This window comes from Stegodyphus dumicola, chromosome 8 (genome assembly GCF_044657685.1).
Source record: "Stegodyphus dumicola isolate Sdum_Otavi_A_Nest chromosome 8, ASM4465768v1".
In the NCBI taxonomy this organism is placed as follows: Eukaryota; Metazoa; Arthropoda; class Arachnida; order Araneae; family Eresidae; genus Stegodyphus; species Stegodyphus dumicola.
Genome location: NC_140775.1, coordinates 6,934,324 through 6,952,673, shown reverse-complemented (window position 1 = coordinate 6,952,673; position 18,350 = coordinate 6,934,324). Strand labels below are relative to the sequence as shown.

The 18,350-nt window shown below is 34.9% G+C and overlaps 2 protein-coding genes across 6 annotated transcripts in view; one reads left to right on the top strand and one right to left on the bottom strand.

The window, feature by feature from the left end:
• Positions 1-18,350, bottom strand: part of LOC118196057 (uncharacterized) — a 143,286-nt gene that overhangs the window by 40,120 nt on the left and 84,816 nt on the right. The gene's annotated exons all lie outside the window — the stretch shown is intronic.
• LOC118186052 (uncharacterized) overlaps positions 14,648-18,350 on the top strand; it is an 81,545-nt gene continuing 77,842 nt past the window's right edge. The window contains exon 1 of the mRNA XM_035356043.2: positions 14,648-15,883. Coding sequence (XP_035211934.1) covers positions 15,386-15,883 — 498 coding nt within the window. The 5' untranslated portion in view covers positions 14,648-15,385. The remainder of the gene's footprint in view (positions 15,884-18,350) is intronic.

The following is an 18,350-nucleotide window of genomic DNA, read 5'->3' as shown; positions in this document are numbered from 1 at the left end:
CTCTTGGAAGCAGATAAAAAAGCTGAATTCAATGTTACACACATAAAATTTCAACTGAATACAAAGCAGAAAAGCTATATCCTTTTATTTTAATATATATATATATATATATATATATACTGAATAAAATTGATTATATTATCTCCTAAGATTAATTATAGTAGAATGATCTGAAAAGTGTGAATCCGTACTTAGTAAGTTCTATTTCGAAAGATGCTTTTAAGTAACTTGAATGTAAATTGTTAAAAATGTTTAACGGGGACTGGAATTAAATCATGAATAACAATTTTAAAAGGAATAAATTAAAAGCAAGAATTAAATGAAAGTAATCATTTTCATTGATCGGAAATTAGTTGACTTTTCAAGGGGAACAAGCCAACTCCCGTTCAATGAACAATAATTAAGAAATAAATACGAAGGTGTTTCGTCCTTTACTCGAGCAATAAGGCGAAGTCAAACCGGCAATTCAAGTCAAGCCAAACATTTCTGTGAATAGAAGTGATTAAGAACCAATGCAGAGATCCAAAGAACTTATTCCGATTAAGTATTTTAGCTAATTCAATTTTGAGTGAAAAGCAATTGCAGTAAAAGTGATATCGCTCGAGTAAGCATTCCCTGACACCCTCGTGTTTATGCATTTGAGTTCAATATTATTTGTAATATATATATAGTATTTATAGAAGAATTCATCGTCTTTTAAGTTTAAACCGAACATGATCTTAGCCAAAAGGTTGTGCAGCGGCAGTGCCAAACAGGCGATACACACTCAAAAACTCTAGAGAAAAATGCCAATTGGCGAACATACTTGTTTTGGGGACACTTCTGTTTTTCAGTTTTATTTACAAATATCGGTTAATAAACATTAGCAATTTTTTTCCGACATATGTTATTGATCATCTAGTTTAAAAACCTGTTTGTTTTGAAAGAAGTTACTTGTTTTCCGTAAAAGAATAATTTATTTGAAAAATTCAGAAAATGAACGCACATAAGTATTCTGACATTTTAAATAAATAATTTATATTTACTAAAAACATGAAATAACGGGACATTAAATATTTCGATGGACATCCTTTAGCTGTTATGGATGTTTATAATGCACTTTGGCACATATTCAACTAATTTTTTCATGTAAGAATCTTCCATTTCTCTGTAAGAATTGCTTTCAGTAGAACTTTTGAAAAAATATCATGCTTTCTTATTCTTATCTTCAATTTATTCCTTACATGTTCGATAGAAGTAAGTTCAGAGAATATTTAGGAGTTTTGGCAATTTCTGGTCATTTACCAAGACTTAATTTCTAAAATTAGAAGTGTCGGAGCCCTACAGTAGACCGTCAGGAAAGAGAAACAGGAATAAATAAATAAATAAAATGACTAATAAAATTATTAATCATTAAAAAAATTAAATAATTAATGATTAAAGTAATTAAAAAAATATAATTTAACAAAGCCTCAAGAAATTAATTAAAGTTCAATAAGTGATTTTTAATATAATTTTAGTGCTTAAAATAAAATTTCCCGAGATCAAATTTCTACTGAAATTGTTGTTCAGTTACATTAAAGATGACCTGGAGCCTTCTTATTTAGGGCTCCTGTGTGCCCCGAGTAGAATTATGATTTATACCCAAAATTAAAATAGAGAAAAGATAATACGTTGGAAAAGAATTTGAAGTCAATGTTACAGTATTTAGTACGAGATCTATGGAAAAGAATTTCAAAAATACAAGCGCCCGAAAAGAAAATGAGCCTTTATAGTAAACCTTCAAATTCATTAAATTTATTCGTTCAGTCCCACGGATTCACAATTTTTTCCTTGCTTCGTTCCCTTACCCAAGGTAGGTTTTCTTCATCGAGCCCCCTTACATTTTTTTTTCGCTTTAACATACAGCATAACTGTAATAAAAATAACTGCACATAAATAATTTAAATATGTCAATTAAATAAAGAACATAAGCAAAAATTTTGGAAAAAAGGGTTTATTGAATTTAATTTTTATAATTTTTTGTTTTATTATTATTTTTAATTTTATTAATGTAAACAAATTTTTAGAAACTAAAATATGGTATATTGTAATTCCACAAAAGTTCGATTCTAATGAATGTGATGGCTGCGCTTAATGTACTGACGCATTTTTTATTAATATTTGCATAAAATTTCTTAATTTAACTTTAAAATTACCTCATTCAAAAATATTCAGCCCTTTCCTTGCTTTCCATTCTTAGTTTTGTAATCTTCGTAATTTTGTTTTATTATATTTTCTTTGGTTCTTGCGTTTAAATTATTTTTATATTGCGTTTGTTGGCCTAACAAATTGTGGATCTTTTAAAAATATTAATGATTTTGATAAAAAATAATTTTAGTGTGATTTCCTTCATTATTTATTTTCTAATGACGTCTTCCATTACATGATAAAGCTTTATATTAATAAACAATTAATTACCAATTTTTTATTAGTAATTTTTTGTAATCAATAGGATCTTGATGAAGCCGACCAATTACCAATGCATGTTCTGCTGTCGAACCCTTGAATCCCGTTTAAAATTTAATCGAACCTCAGATGTTCCATACCTACTCCACTGAGTATCCCTAGTCCATAGCAATATAGTAGTTCACGGCAATCTATGTATTTAAATAGGAGCATTGTCTTTCTCAAGTTCTTTCACTAAAACATCAGTCTTAAATCAATTTTTTAAATTAATCAATTGAATTTATACTATAAACCTCCTGTTTCACTAAATTTATGTCCTTGAATTTTGTCTTGTTCTTCCTTTCGGCGAAGTAAAATTAAGTTATTTAATTTATTTACGGGATTTTAATTATCTATTTCATTGCTTAATTTTGTTGAAAAAAAATTTTGCATTTCGTTTTGTAAAAATAAACATTTTATTTTTATAATTATTATAATTTATAAAAACAAAATATGGTAAATGCGGGAAAAGATTCCCTTTCTTGTATTAAAAAATTTGACTTTAGTCTACAGAGAGAGGCAAATCAACCCAATTATCTTAATTTTTTGAATTATACGGTTCTAATCCTAACTAGTCAGTAAACTTAAACTTTTAATACTTGTTTTGATTCTTACGTAAAGCATCTGATGTCGACACCACATGACTTCCTTATATGGCTTATTAAATTATACACATTCTTTGCTGCACTTCATTTAAACTTATTACCTCGAATTTCATTAGAGATACATTTCTCATTCATTCAATTCAGTTCTAATTTCGCGGCAAAACAAAAATACTAAAAGAGTAAAAATCTCCTCATTAAAAATTGGGAAATACCTAAAACACCAAATGCAGTTAAAAACAAACAGGTAAAAAAAAAATATAATTAAAATTAAAACTTCTACTCAAAAACAAGTAAACGGCAGGGAGATAACATTTTGACAGTTAGGATTTCTTCCCATTGAGCAAAAAGATACTGATATTGGTGCACCAAATGACTTAATTTTCTATTGTACAAACACTTTTGGAGGTAAACAAATGGCCACCTCGTTAGGCCTGGTGCCACATAAACTTTTAAATTGTTGATAATTCTAGAACTATTTAAACATTAATCGGAACATGAGAACTACATAATTCAACCACTTTTAAAGCAAAAAAAAGGCACAATTTACCAACATATCAGAATAAATATACTGAGCTCATCAGGCTGGGTAACAGGACATATATATTCCCATCCTGTAACAAAAATCCTGGCAAAAATACATAAAAACTCAAAACATCTTCATTAAAAATTGAAAAATATAGAAAAACTTAAAACCCTAAATACTGTTAAAACAATTAAAAAAACAATTTTTACAGTTAAAATTAGAGTTTCTACGCAAAAATAAGCAATTCGGCTCGCGGGCAAGAAAGCAGATTTTTCGGTTCTCAAAACTTAAAGTTTGCTTTTCGTCCTACTCGGCAAAAAGACACTGAAGCTGCAGAAATTGACTTAATTCACTATTCTGTTAAGTTTCAAATGTAAACAAATATGGCTGCTATGGGGAAAAAAATCAGGTTTAACCTCACGTAGACAACTTTCAAATTGTTGATAATTCTATAGCTATCGCATGTAGATTAACTAAAGGTATAAGAACCTCAACCGGAAGATAAGAACAAAATAACTGAATCGTTTTTAAAGCAAAAAAATGCACAGTTTACCGATATATCAGAATAAAAAAACTTGAGCTCACGGAGCTGAGTAACCGAGCGGATATATGTATATTTTTCGTGCGGCCGATTGCAACCAAAAAGGTAGGAGCCCAACTGCATGTTGTAGCAGTCTTATATACAAAATTTCGACGTTCTGAGGTTACTCATCGTTTTTGAGTTATGCGAGATAAATACATACACACGTACGTATGTACAGACATTACGAAAACAGAAAACTCTTCTGAATCCATTTTAAATCCTTTTTGTAACCTATTTTGGAAAAAAAGTCCTTTATTCTGTCTTTACGTACAGATGTCACGCAAAAACATCGTTAAATTGCATTCGATAGTGATCAAAATGGATATTTTCGTTGAAATATGTAACCTGAATATTTGCCATACTTCCTTTACTTCGTACAAGGAAATAAAAAGGGGACATTTTCACTGTAATAATGATCTCTGTTTTTATTGTAATAAATGCAACTAATTAATTAAAAATAATATAAAAATTAATTCTAGGTATGTTTAGATACTTGAAATATTCAGATTTAAAAAGTTATACTTTATAAATTTACACTTTTACTTGTTTTATAAAAATTTTCCGAGTATTAATTCGTCGCCTTTATACTCTTGGAATATTAAACAATTTTATTGTAAAAGTAGGCTGTTATTAACTTTTGCTCTGATGAAGAAGAAAATAACATTAATTATCAGTTACCAAATGATACCCATTGAGTTGCTTGGAAAAAAAAAAAAAAAAAAAAAAACTTTTTCATTCCACATTCCCTAAGGTTATTATTTTTTTTTTAAACGTTTTGTGCATTACCTTTATTTGTTAAATATCTTGTTCTTCGCCATTAAACCATAAAATTCAGTTCATGAGCAATATCGCAGAATAATTTTAAAATGAGCATATATTTAGAATTTCGATACACAGTCTCGCGCGCTGGAGATAAAAATGTTTCTTTTTTCCTACAGTGTTGCCATTGCTCGCTTTGAAGTTATATTCGGGTGGAAACGTACGATGTGCAAAATTAGATGGCTCTAGGTATCGTTGTTTTATTATAATGCGAGAAACATATATACATTTATGGAAACTTTTCACTATTTAATTCCTTTAAATATAATAAAGGGCTCTAATATTTGGTGGCAACAATTTGAAAAGTTAACCGACATTTCAACGCAAAATGCCAAAACGAAATTAATAGTCCTTCTCGGCGAAATTGCCTCTTTGGACTAACAATTCGCAGAATGCAAGTCATAAAATTACACTGGTGTGCAAAACTTAAGCAACAATGTAAATTTTAATCAGACAGCCATGAAATTGCGGAAAAGGGGTTTTTGTGATCAGTACAAAACACCGAATTCAGCAGAAAGGTCACGCGTATGCAAATGTCAGGAACAAAACGTCACAGGCGACGTGAGCGTATGCAAAATGCGTGCAGTGGGTCAGCTCAACTCAAGACTGCAATAAAAGAAAGGACGGAGACGCATGGAAGAAATCACTTGGAGGACTTTACACGTGGAAGAATGATCGGAAGGCTGGAGGAAGGGGATAGTGTGATCAGTGTAGCTGAAGTATTCGGAATCAAGAAAAGAGTCGTTTTACGAGCTTGGAAAGCCTTCCAAACCTTAGATACAGCTGCTAGAAAGGTTGATGGTGGCCGCCCCGGGAAAACAACTGCGGTGGATGACCGATATATCGACTTGCAGGTGAAAAGAACCTGAAACCAGTCGGCAAACGCCATAACTCAGCAGCTGTGTACAGCAACGGGGCGACAAGTGTCGCGGTTTACTCAAGTGTCGCGTGTCCAGGCTTCCACAAAGGTGGCCTATTCCCCCCGCTGTCCTGAACGCTGCATCCCTTTGAAAGTTGGCCATCGGCGGCACGGTTTAGAGAGGTGCAAGGAGCATAAAAACTGGACATCTCATCAATGGAGTCGTGTCCTCTTTACATATGAGAGTCGTTTTAGTGCCACAAGCGATACTCAATGCCAGTTGATTTGGAAAGAGGTCGGGGCACGGTTTCATTTCAGTAACATCACGGAAGGAGACCGTTACGGTGGTCCTGAAGTTCTCGTCTTGGAAGGCATTATGGCGAACGGGTGGACAGAGCTCCACATTTTCGATAGAGGTTCTGTAACCAGACATCGCTATTGTCAGGAGGTGATCCTTCCCCACATGCATCTGTTCGGAGGTGCCATTGGAGCAGACTTCGTTTTTATGGATGACAACGCACGGGCACACAGGACTTCTGCTATTCAGGAGCTACTGGAAAGTGAAGATATCACTCGAATGGTTTGGCCAGCGTACTCCCCTGATTTAAATCCCATAGAACATGTGTGGAATGCTTTGGAGAGACGCTTTGCGGCATGATTACATCCTCCGGAGAACACCCAACAACTGGAACATATGCTGATTGAGGAATAGGCACTCTTACCTCAAAATCTCTTGGACATTCTGGTGCCGAGTATGGAGAGACGGTGCGAAGCAACCATTGCAATAAATAAGAGGGCAAAATATCTCGTCCTAAGGAACATCTACTTGTTGTTCTTACTCTTGTATTAGACAATCATGTGTAACGGTACTATGAGTTCAATAAAGATTTTTTTTTTGTTTGATTCCATATTTTAAGCATTATATTCATTTTCGCGCAGCTATATTTTCACCATCATGTAAATACAAAACGCTGTCTCTCATTTCTGAATTTCATATCTCTCAGATGTTTTCCGGTGCAGTTATGGCAAAAAGAACACCTGTTGCTAAGTTTTGCACACCGATGTGGATCATAACAGTACGGCTTATAACATCCTGTTGATTCTATTATTGGAATCTTGAAGTTCACATAAAAATAACTATTTACCTTTTTCTAATAGAAAACTTTAAAATTTAGGATTCCATTTTCACTCGCATTACAAATTGCACTGCCATCCACAGTATCAAAATAAAGAATAGTTAAATTAAACTTTAACATATCTTCCGGTGTTAGATATGTTAATTAAATTAACATATCTGCCAGTCTTTTCAAATGCTTAGTATTTTTGTAATGTAATGTATTTGTATTTGGTTTTAGAGGTGAAGCTACTCGGTGCAAATCCGAATATCTTCATCAATTTGCATCCCAAATATAAATAGTATAGCGAATATAAAGACAAAAATATGGCAACACTTAATAACTTGGGGTAACTGTATCAGGTTCAAAGTTCCTTCTTACCTTCTTCGGGAACATACAAGGACCTGACTCGGAACAGAGAGCTTACTAAAGCTATGTTCACTAATTGTGGTAAGTAGACAGGATACACATGAAGGGTATACAAAACCCTTTATTTTTCTCTATATACAATAACTTCCGTACTTCGGAATACACTGACCCGCTACTTGGGGTCTAACGTAAAAGTATAAAAATAAAACTAAACTCTAATTTAACTTTAAACTAATAAACGTGGAAGATTGGCCTTATATTAACAGGAAGGCGTATGTAGTACAGATAACTGAGAACACTACAATACGTTTAAATTTATCAAGAGGATTAAAACCTCTGGCCTGGAAGACAAACAGCAACTGCGTAACTTCTAAGGTAAGCGGCCTGCTTTGACTCAACTGCTTCCTCTCTCTCGCTTGGCAAAAGGCCACAACTTAAATACTTGGCGTTCGCCAGACAAACTTTGCATAAAAACTTTAAAGCTTATAATTCTGGCCGGAAGTAGAAAATAAGAAGTGATAGTAAAGATTTAAAATAAAATAAACGTTAATAAAACTTAAGATCCTTACATACTTCCCGCCAGAGTTAATTAGTTTGAAACTGAGGTCTAAAACGACCTTGTTGAAAACTTTTAGCTCTAGAATCTAACGCGAGGCCAATCTTTTACAAACATACTTCGCTAGAAACTAGAAATTTAAAAAGAAAGAATTTTTTTTTTTTTTTTTTTTTTTTTTTTTTTTTTTTTTTTTTACAATAGCAGCTCCCAGGATATACAACAATTTTTTTCATCTCTACTGCATCTAAACAGGAGCTTTTATTCAATTCTGGTTCCTTCCAGAGATCTGGAAGGAAAACTAGTTTAATGAAATGTTACACAATGAAATGGCAAGTAACATATACAATTATACTTCTCTTAACATTCTTATTTCATTCATGACTATTTTAATTATCTCTCCCCGTGCTCTCTGACATGTGTTGTAAAAGAACACCAAACACGAATGTGTTTCTGTCTACGTGTTCCACACTTCCTCCTACAATCAAAACACTAACGTGTTAAAATTCAACATAACCAGACCTCTTAACACACCCTAATTTCAACTCTAAACCCTGAGGTACTATTCTAAAAGTGGCTAACTCTAAAGTGTAGCGTCAGAGAGCCTAACTACATCATTCAACCTTTAACACATATTCGCCATGCTTTAGTCTTTTTACAGTCACACGAATAAAAAAATTTTAACATTCACTTTTACCATATCACGGTATTTCTTAACATTTAAAATAACAGTTCACATTGTATATAAGAACATATTAACATGCCGTTACTTTTACACATTTGAAAACATACATTAGTAGTACATTGTTAATTTCTATTCTTTTCAAAGCAAGTGCCAATTCTTTCTACATTAAAATACTACATTTCAAAAAGTCTTTCAGACTAAAACTTCTCCCTTGCTAGAATGTTTTAAATAAAATTTATACAATAACTTTTTTCAATATTTAAGTCTTTACACAATGCTATTATACATCAACTTTAGTTTTACGCGCGAGCCTTTTTCCTTTTTAATTTTAACAATGGCTCAGCGATAGCCGCAAAATCTTTTATAAAGGACCTATAATATGAACAAAGTCCTAGAAAAGAAGAGAGCTTCTTTGCCGTGTTTGGAGTCGGATACTTTTGTACAGCGATTATTTTTGATTCATCTGTCTCGATCCCTTTTTGAAATATTTTGTAACCTAAATATTTTAATTCAGGGGCTGCAAATATGCACTTTTCGACATTAACTTTTAGACCGGCCTCATTTAATAAAGAAAACACCTGTCTTAAATCCTGTACATGTTGGTCGAGATTATCACTAGTAATAATGATATCGTCTAAATAGATAAATGTGGACTTTCCAAGAACAGGTCTTAACTCAATGTCCATGCATCACTGAAATGCTGCCGGGGCCCCTGAAAGGCCAAACGGCATACGCAAAAATGCATAAGTGCCAGACTTGGTTATAAAAGCAGTCTTAGGCACGTCCTCAGGCCTCACCCCTATTTGAAAATAACCAGTCGTTAAGTCTAAAGTCGTCATAAATTTGGTTGATTTTATGTTCCTTAGAATTTCTTCTATAATCGGTAACGGATATACCGGATATTTAGTTATGGAGTTTAATTTACGGTAATCAATAGCGAATCTCCATCTTTTTGGATGCGTCAAAGGATAGTCATTATTTTTCTTACATAAAACCACCGGGCTGGCATAACTACTTGAGATGGGCGTTATGATCTTTTTACGTAGCATATCGGTAATATGCCATTCTATAATTTTTTCCTTATTCTTATCATACCGGTATGGTTTTTGACGAACTGGCATTGCATCTCCGGTGTCAATACTATGGTTAGTAACCTGAGTAAATCCTGGAATATCACTAAATAACGAAGCAAATTCACTTACCACTTGTCGGATTCTTCCTTGCTCGTCATTAGGGAGGTGGTCAAGTTTTAACATCGGCGGTTCAGCGTTTTCTGTACGAACTGGTTTCATTGTCAGCTTAAGGGACGCTTCATTAAAATCCAGCGTAGCTTGTGCTTCTGAAAGAAAATCTATTCCTAAAATTAAATGTGCTTGCAGATTCTTTACTATAAAAAACATCACCTTTACTTGTTCGTCCTTGATACGAATATTATACAAAGGTACTTTACCTACGCACTTACATTTTTCTCCTTGCGCCGCTAACACTGTCGTATTATCCGCATTATATATGCGGTATTTGCGAAAATACTTCCTAAAAAAATCGTCTGCCACACAGGAACACTGCGCGCCGGTATCCAGGAGTGCGGTGGCTGGGATATTATTCACCAAGACTTCAATCTTCGGAAGAGTCAAATTTTTCACCATTACTGTATTTAACTTGAAGGAAGAGGGGTTTTCGTGGCCTTCGGATTTCCGCACCCTCTCGTCAGCAGAAATCCGTTTTAGTTTAAATTATTTTTCCTTTCCGTGCTTTCCTTCTTTTTCCACTGGCCTTGAGACTTTTTTCCTGGGTTGCTACTGAACTGTCGACGTTCGCCGGCTGTTTTTGAATGCTCGGGTTTCCTTGCCCACTGATTCGCTTTGACACCGTAGCCGTGTGTTTGAGTTTGCTGTAGTCTTGGCGTACCAAATTGGTTTCGCTGTTGATATTGGCGTCTTCTTTCGACGTCCGCCGTTCTTCTACTTTCAAACTGGATTGCTAGCTCAAATAACTTTTCCAGTGTAGTCGGATTTCTTAATTCAATAAAGTCTTGCACTTGGGGCAGTAAGCTCGGCAAAATCACTTGAATTATTTCAGGATCCGGACGGTTTCCATACAAGAGCTTGAAAACGTGAATTTTTCTTAAAATAAAGCTCGAGAGGTTTTCGATTCTTTGTTGATATATACTGAAAAGTTCCGTTTCTAATTTCGCACGATCCCTTACAACAGGGAAGGCTTTTAGTAGGGCAGTCTTGAAATTTTCGTAAGTATAGGTGGGACTTCCTGCTTGACCCAAGAGACTTCTGCCTATACATTTGAACCAGTTAAGCGCTTGGCCCCTCAAAGCGCTGGTAGCTAAGGTAACTTTTTGAAACTCGTGCACGGGGTAGAGCATGAAGTGGTCATCCAATTTTTCCAAAAAACTGGTTACCGGTGAGTTTCCATTAAATGTTGTTTCTGGTTTCATCGAAGCGCGCATGGTCTGGACGATGTAACCAAATCCTTCCAGGGCGGCAGCTGGCATTTCTGGATTCTGAGCCGTTTCTGCAGGCAGCACAGGTTCTTCTTGAAACTCGGCCATGGTTATTCTTCTTCGTTGGGCGCCACTATCAGGGTCAAAGTTCCTTCTTACCTTCTTCGGGAACATACAAGGACCTGACTCGGAACAGAGAGCTTACTAAAGCTATGTTCACTAATTGTGGTAAGTAGACAGGATACACATGAAGGGTATACAAAACCCTTTATTTTTCTCTATATACAATAACTTCCGTACTTCGGAATACACTGACCCGCTACTTGGGGTCTAACGTAAAAGTATAAAAATAAAACTAAACTCTAATTTAACTTTAAACTAATAAACGTGGAAGATTGGCCTTATATTAACAGGAAGGCGTATGTAGTACAGATAACTGAGAACACTACAATACGTTTAAATTTATCAAGAGGATTAAAACCTCTGGCCTGGAAGACAAACAGCAACTGCGTAACTTCTAAGGTAAGCGGCCTGCTTTGACTCAACTGCTTCCTCTCTCTCGCTTGGCAAAAGGCCACAACTTAAATACTTGGCGTTCGCCAGACAAACTTTGCATAAAAACTTTAACGCTTATAATTCTGGCCGGAAGTAGAAAATAAGAAGTGATAGTAAAGATTTAAAATAAAATAAACGTTAGTAAAACTTAAGATCCTTACAACTGTAACAGCCGAGTGGGTCCATGTCGCGCCTATTATTTGTTTTTCGACTTTTATAACTAATATAAGATTGTTGATTGGAATGAAACATCCCGATTGAAAAGGAAGTTTCCATTGATATGACAGCATATGACTGATCTGTTTTTTAAATAATCTTATTTGGACACCCCATTATTTCCTTTTACGGTCAATTAAATTATATACAGTTTTTGCTGCTTTTCATTTAAACTTATCTCATCAATTATTCTAACTTAATTAACCGATCTCTCGAGGCAAGTTGAAAACGACATTAAAAACTGCAAATTTTAAAATTAAGTACCTTAATCAATTTTTTTTTCGTACGGAGTCAAACATCTTGTATTTTTATTTTGTCATAAAGTGTATAGAACTTTCCAAAATATAAGTATCGAAACAGGGAGACCTCATTAAAAGCTACACTTCGTTATTTATCGACAATTACTATTATATTTTTATTTGACATCGCTAAAACGTGAATGCTTTCGTCATTTAAAATACTTCTGTAAGTGGAAGTATACGACTATGCTCAATTATTGCAAAAATAAAGACCGAGTAAGGACTTTTAAGCTGGGTAAGGGGGGTGGGGTGTATATATACATATAACTACTTTAGGCATTGCCTACTACAATAAAAAAATGGAGGAGCACAACTACATGTTATAGCAGTCCGTATACAAAATTTCTACGTTGTACTGCTAGCTAATCGCTTTTTAGTCATGTCAGACACACATGTACATACTTAGATACAGAAGTTACGAAAAAAACATTTTGAATTCATTTTACAACCCGTTTTAGAATAAAGAGTTCTTTATCCTGTGTATACATAGAGACATGACGAAAAAAATGCATATGACTGATCCTCTTTTTAAAACAATCTGATGTGGACACAACATGACGTCCTTGTACGGTCTAGTAAATTATATACATTTTTCCTGCACTTCATTTAAATTTATTTCTTCGAATTATTTTAACTTAATTAACTGATCCCTCGAGGCAAGTTGAAAATGACCTTAAAAATTACCAATTGTTGGAAATTAAGTATCCTGGTCAACATTTGTCGTACGCGAGTCAAACTTCTTATAATTTGTTCAAAGAGAGTTAGTCCAGAAGGGCTATTAATTTCGTTTTGGCTGCGTCGAAAACTTTAAATGTCCGTTGCACTTTTCAAATTACTGCTACTGAATATTACTGTATTACATTTAAAGAAATTGAATAATGAAGAATCTACATAAATGTATGTATGTTTCTCGCGTTGTGATAAAACGACGGTACCTAGAGCCATCAAATTCTAAACAACGTAGTCCTCCACTCGAATATGGGCATCTGGAAGCCCTAATTTGAAATTTGTTTCATTATCGATTTTATATTTTGTAACACTAGAGACATTAGGTATTTTTTAGAAGCAGGCAAGATGAAAAATAAACAAACGCCTTCGCCGGTAATCGAACCACGGACCTCTGGAATACCGGCCCAGCGTGCAGAACCACTACACCACGAAGGCACGCTAGGAAAGCGGGAGAAATACCTTACAACACTTTAACGAATTTTTGATTAACAAGGATTTCAAAGCGAGCAATGGCAACACTGTATGCCCCCCTCCCCAAAAAAATTATCTTCAGCGCTATTAATTTCGTCTTGGAAATTCTAAAGATATGCTCATTTTCAAATTAATCTGCGATATTGCTGTTGAACTGAATTTTACGGTTTAAATGCGAAGAACATGATATTTAATAAATAAAGAGAGCATACAGAACATGAAAAAAAAGGCCCCTTTTTGGTAATATAAATTCTGGAAGCTTTCAGATTTTCTTTTTTGCTATTATTAGTCCAAAGAGGCAAGTTGCCCTGAAAGACTATTAATTTCGTTTTGGCATTTTGCGTTGAAAACTATAAACGGCGAATCACTTTTCAAATTGTTGCCACTAAATATTATCGCCCTGTATTATATTTAAAGAAATTAAATAATAAAGAATCTACATGAGTGTATGAATGTTTCTCGCATTGTGATAAAACAACGGTACCTAGAGCTATCAAAATTTGAATAACATAATCTAGCACAGAATATGGGCATGTGGAAGCCCTAACTTGAATTTGAAATTTGTTTTATTATCGATTTCATATTTTGTAACACTTCAGTGAATTTTTGATTAAAAAACTAAACGGTTTCAAAGCGAGCAATGGTAACACTGTAAAAAAAAAAAAAAAAATAAATAATAATAATAATAATAAAAAAATAAATAAATAAAAAATTAAAAAAATTCCAGCTCGCGAGACTCTGCATCGGAAATCCTAAAGATATGCTCATTTTAAAATTATTTTGTGATATTGCTGTTGAACTGAGTTTTATGGTTTGAGTATGCAGAACATGATATTTAATAAATAAAGGAGAAAAATGGTACAAAAACGTTAAAAAAATGCCCCTTTGGGCGTAATTTAAAATCTGAAACTTTTCAGATTTTATTTATTTATTTATTTATTTATTATTACACTTGTTAATTTGTTTTTGAAGGCGTTCTGGCACTTTTATAAATTAAGCCCTGCAGTTTTCCATATTTAAAGTTTTGTTAAAAAAATTTAATTGTACTGTTTAGAGTGGAGCTATGACGATTAAACTTACTTTTTTTTCGAGTGAACCAACCAACTAAATATATAGAAAACCATTTTATAAAAGAGACTAGCAAAAGCCAGCAATATTATCAGTGATCAATTTTTTTTGGAAGACGCACAATAGCTTCGTTCATCCTGCTTAGTGTTCCATTTATCCGATTATATTACTAATAAACACGTAAGCAAAAATAACCGAATGGCTATCCCCTCTGCCGCCAAATCCTATCAACTCCCATCCTGAAGTGGTGCAGTCCGCGGCGTCTCTATCGATCGCTACAGGGGGCACTTCTGTGAGCAACGCAGCTCAGTCAGCCGCTGCGGACACGGGGCCGATTCTACGGAACGCAGATAATGGTCCCCCAAAATCCCTCCCGGCATGCTTACTACCGGAATGCTCCTTTAGAAATATTCTCTCACGAATATCAACTAATTCCACTTTGTGGAAAGTCTGCGCAATGACAGAATGCATCAGAATGCGTTTTTGTTTCACCATCATTGAGAAACGTTTGATGATGAACGACCACAACAGATGAAACAGCGTGTTAGTTATGAAAGGCTTAAGGACAGTAGCTCTGTTTCATAGATGAGTCGGACATGCGCAGGTGTCGCCCGGTGCTTCGAAGATTCATCGCTTTTGATTCACTAGGTTTCTCTTTCGACGTTATTCCAATGCAATACTCTGAAAAATTACTCCTTATAAACGAGAGCAGTTTGTTGAAGTTTTCAACAATTCAAGCAATGTTTCGTTTTTGACATAGATTATACTTTAAGCCTTTTTAATGAAGAGTGTGTTTGTTCTCCTTCTTGTGGCTGCTGTTGTTAGTACGCATCCTTTGCAAAAGAAACTTGGAATTTAAATCTTTTTGCTTTGTCGCTTAACTTTTCATATTTTATTGACTATATATGCTAAGTGAATGGAAGCTGGGTGGAACGCAGTAATAGTCTCCCGAATGCCATTCATTTTTGAAAGAAAAATCCGAATGACGAGTCACGTGGGCAGGCGGTCGTGAACTATGACAGCAGAAGTGAGTTTCACAAAGCGTGCGGCAGCCGAACTGAGCCGGCGCTTCAACGGTCTCACTGTCCGCAGCCGAGGATCGTCGTCCACCCCTACTCCGAATCCGTCCGCTTCGAACACCCCTCCTAGCGTCCAGCAGCAGCCTCCAACGAGTGTACCGTCCAGAAGCGGACCATTAACCACTTGGATGGTTGAGAATGTCAAGAGACAACAACAAAGAAGCAATCTGAATAAGAAAAGTGAACGCATCGCAGAATTATTGGCCAATCGTGCTCGGACTTTGGAGGAGTTATGGCTAGATCCTTCCTTCCTAGCCACGTTTTTCTTTTACGTATCACCGCTGGACAGGACGGTTCTCGCACAAGTGTGTCAATTATGGAGAGATGTTCTTTACCAACCTGTATTCTGGAATGGTGTGTTGCCAGTGCTTCACTGCAGAGAATTAAGAGCCACCTCTAATGATCTTTCCTCCACTTCAGAACTGCGGAAGAGGGTATGTATGTTTTCTGATATGTTTAAATGTTCTTAGTACTATAAGCAAAATGAATATTTTTATTCTTCAGGGACGTCATTTTATCAAACATTTTCACACAAATTTGAAATCTTACTAAGCGTTGAAAGAAGACTCTTAACTCAAGCTAATTACATTGTTCCACATCTAAAAACGTTTTTTTCTTAATCCCTCTGATATTTTTGGGGTGTATAATCATAGTCTTCTTCTACCGAAACCGAATATGACATTTATTTCTCTCTTATGCCTACCCTTATTAAGGGAATTAAAGAATTAAAATCACTTCTATTAAAAAAGTTCTTATAAGATCAATACACGTTTTACTCGTAGCTTTGGTAAAATCGTTGAATGGAGACTCTTTTATATAGGATGGCCCACGGATGACCAATCTTCTTCCGGCGATATATAATAGGATAGATATCATCTTCCTGGCACGAAGAAGGAAATACCGTTTTACATCTGTCCAGGTCTCTGGACAGACGCACAGTCAATAGACAGAAAAAAAATCAAAACCTCCAAAACGATTGACACCACTACTGAAGACCGGATACTTTTTTGTGGGTCATCCTGAATAAAATGGAAGTAAATAAACACAATCAACTCCGATTTATTGAGGTAATACAACTCTGGTAATGTGATTTAATAAGGAGACCCTTTTTTTTATCAAATCTGCTCAAATTAAACTAAGAGTAATAAAACTCTTAGGAAAGACTTAAAGTAATAAAATTTATTAAAGACTTGTAGTAATAAAACTTAATAAGGACTTAAGAGTATTAAAACGCTTAGGAAAGACTTAAAGTAATAAAACTTGTTAAGGACTTAAGAATAATAAAACTCTTAGGAAAGACTCAAATTCGTACAATCAAAGATGATATGTTTATTCTTCATGTTACGGCATTGTATGAAACGCTGGCATTATATAGAATGCCTGGGGTTCTTAGACAAAGTGTGAAATAGGATAATTATTGTAAACTTTAATTAGGTTGGGTTTGGCTTATGTGATTACGGCAAAGACTCAAGGGCTGTCTGCCTAAGGGAAGGGATGCCTTCATGGAGGACTTCCTAAGGGGAACTAGCTCGTATACACGTTACACATGCAGAAAATTGCGGAAAAGCCCATGCAGCCAGCCCATTTGTGGGATTCGAACCTCGTACCAAACTACCAGTGTTCAGCGACTTTACCGCTCGGCTGCTGGTGGGTCCACTTTAATTAGGCATTGTATGTAATGCAAGACTACATTCATATAATATAATAAATAACATTCTACAAAATACATATAATATGTATACAATACATGGCATTCTAATGACAAATGGAATTCTAATTCCTAAATGGCAAAGGCTCTTTAGGCAAAGTATGAGGGAAAAAAAAGTTCCTGATAAGGGTATAGTTTAAAAGACGTTCATTCCTCAAAAATACAAATATTTTGAAAAACTAATTAGACTCCTGTTAAAAACTTTCATTAAAAGTACGTAAACATAATTAATGAGATGATTTTGTTACAACATAAAAAAAAATTGTATTCTGTATCTGGCTGAGATTGGAAATCAATAAAATCTACCTGAGAATGAAATTGAATTCAGAAAAAATCATAGGTTTCACAACCATGGCTTTTTAAATATCTTCTTTTTTTTTTTTTTTTCTGGCAGGGCTCACAAAGGTGAATGCACAGTTCAATACTGTAACGTTTTTGAATTTGGTTGAAAATTCTTTCAATATTCTGTGACGTCCTTCGTGTCCACTAGCCAATCGAGTTTCATGAAAACGTGAAATAACTCAGAGCCCATGACGTGAAATAACTCAGAGCCCATGACGTGAAATAACTCAGAGCCCGTGAAATACTGATGCTTCTTTAACAGGATAAATGATTTTAGTTTTCCCGAAATATCATAAGGTATTTCTATCGCCTTCTTAGCATGCTTTCATGGTGTAGTGGTCAGCATACTCGGCGCGTATTCGAGATGTCCGTGGTTCGAGCCTCGGCGAAGGCATAGCTCATTTTTCAAGTTTCCTGACCTAATGCCTCTACCGTGCCGCCGGAACTAAAAAAAGGTGGTGGACGAAAATTCTTCCCCACTAGGATTTGGCGACTGATTCCCCTAATCCCCATTTACCCTTTAAAAGGGGGAGTATATAAGGTATTTCTCTCACCTCCTTGGCATGTGGTGTAATGGTCAGCACACTCAGTGCGTATTCGAGAGGTCTGAAGTTCGAGTCCCGGCAAGGATTGCTCATTTTTCATGACTCCTGCTTCAAATAAACCTAATGTCTCTACAATTTAGAAACTAATAATCCCATGGTTCCGTTTTAGTAGCCATTTTGGCTTTTTTTTACGTCATTTGTTAACTTCTGGTAAATATTTTCGGTTATTTGAAACGAATCGGAGATGTGTTTTGTACTTTACCGCTTGGCCATTTGGCAGTATAAAGAATGCCTAAGCAAAGTGTG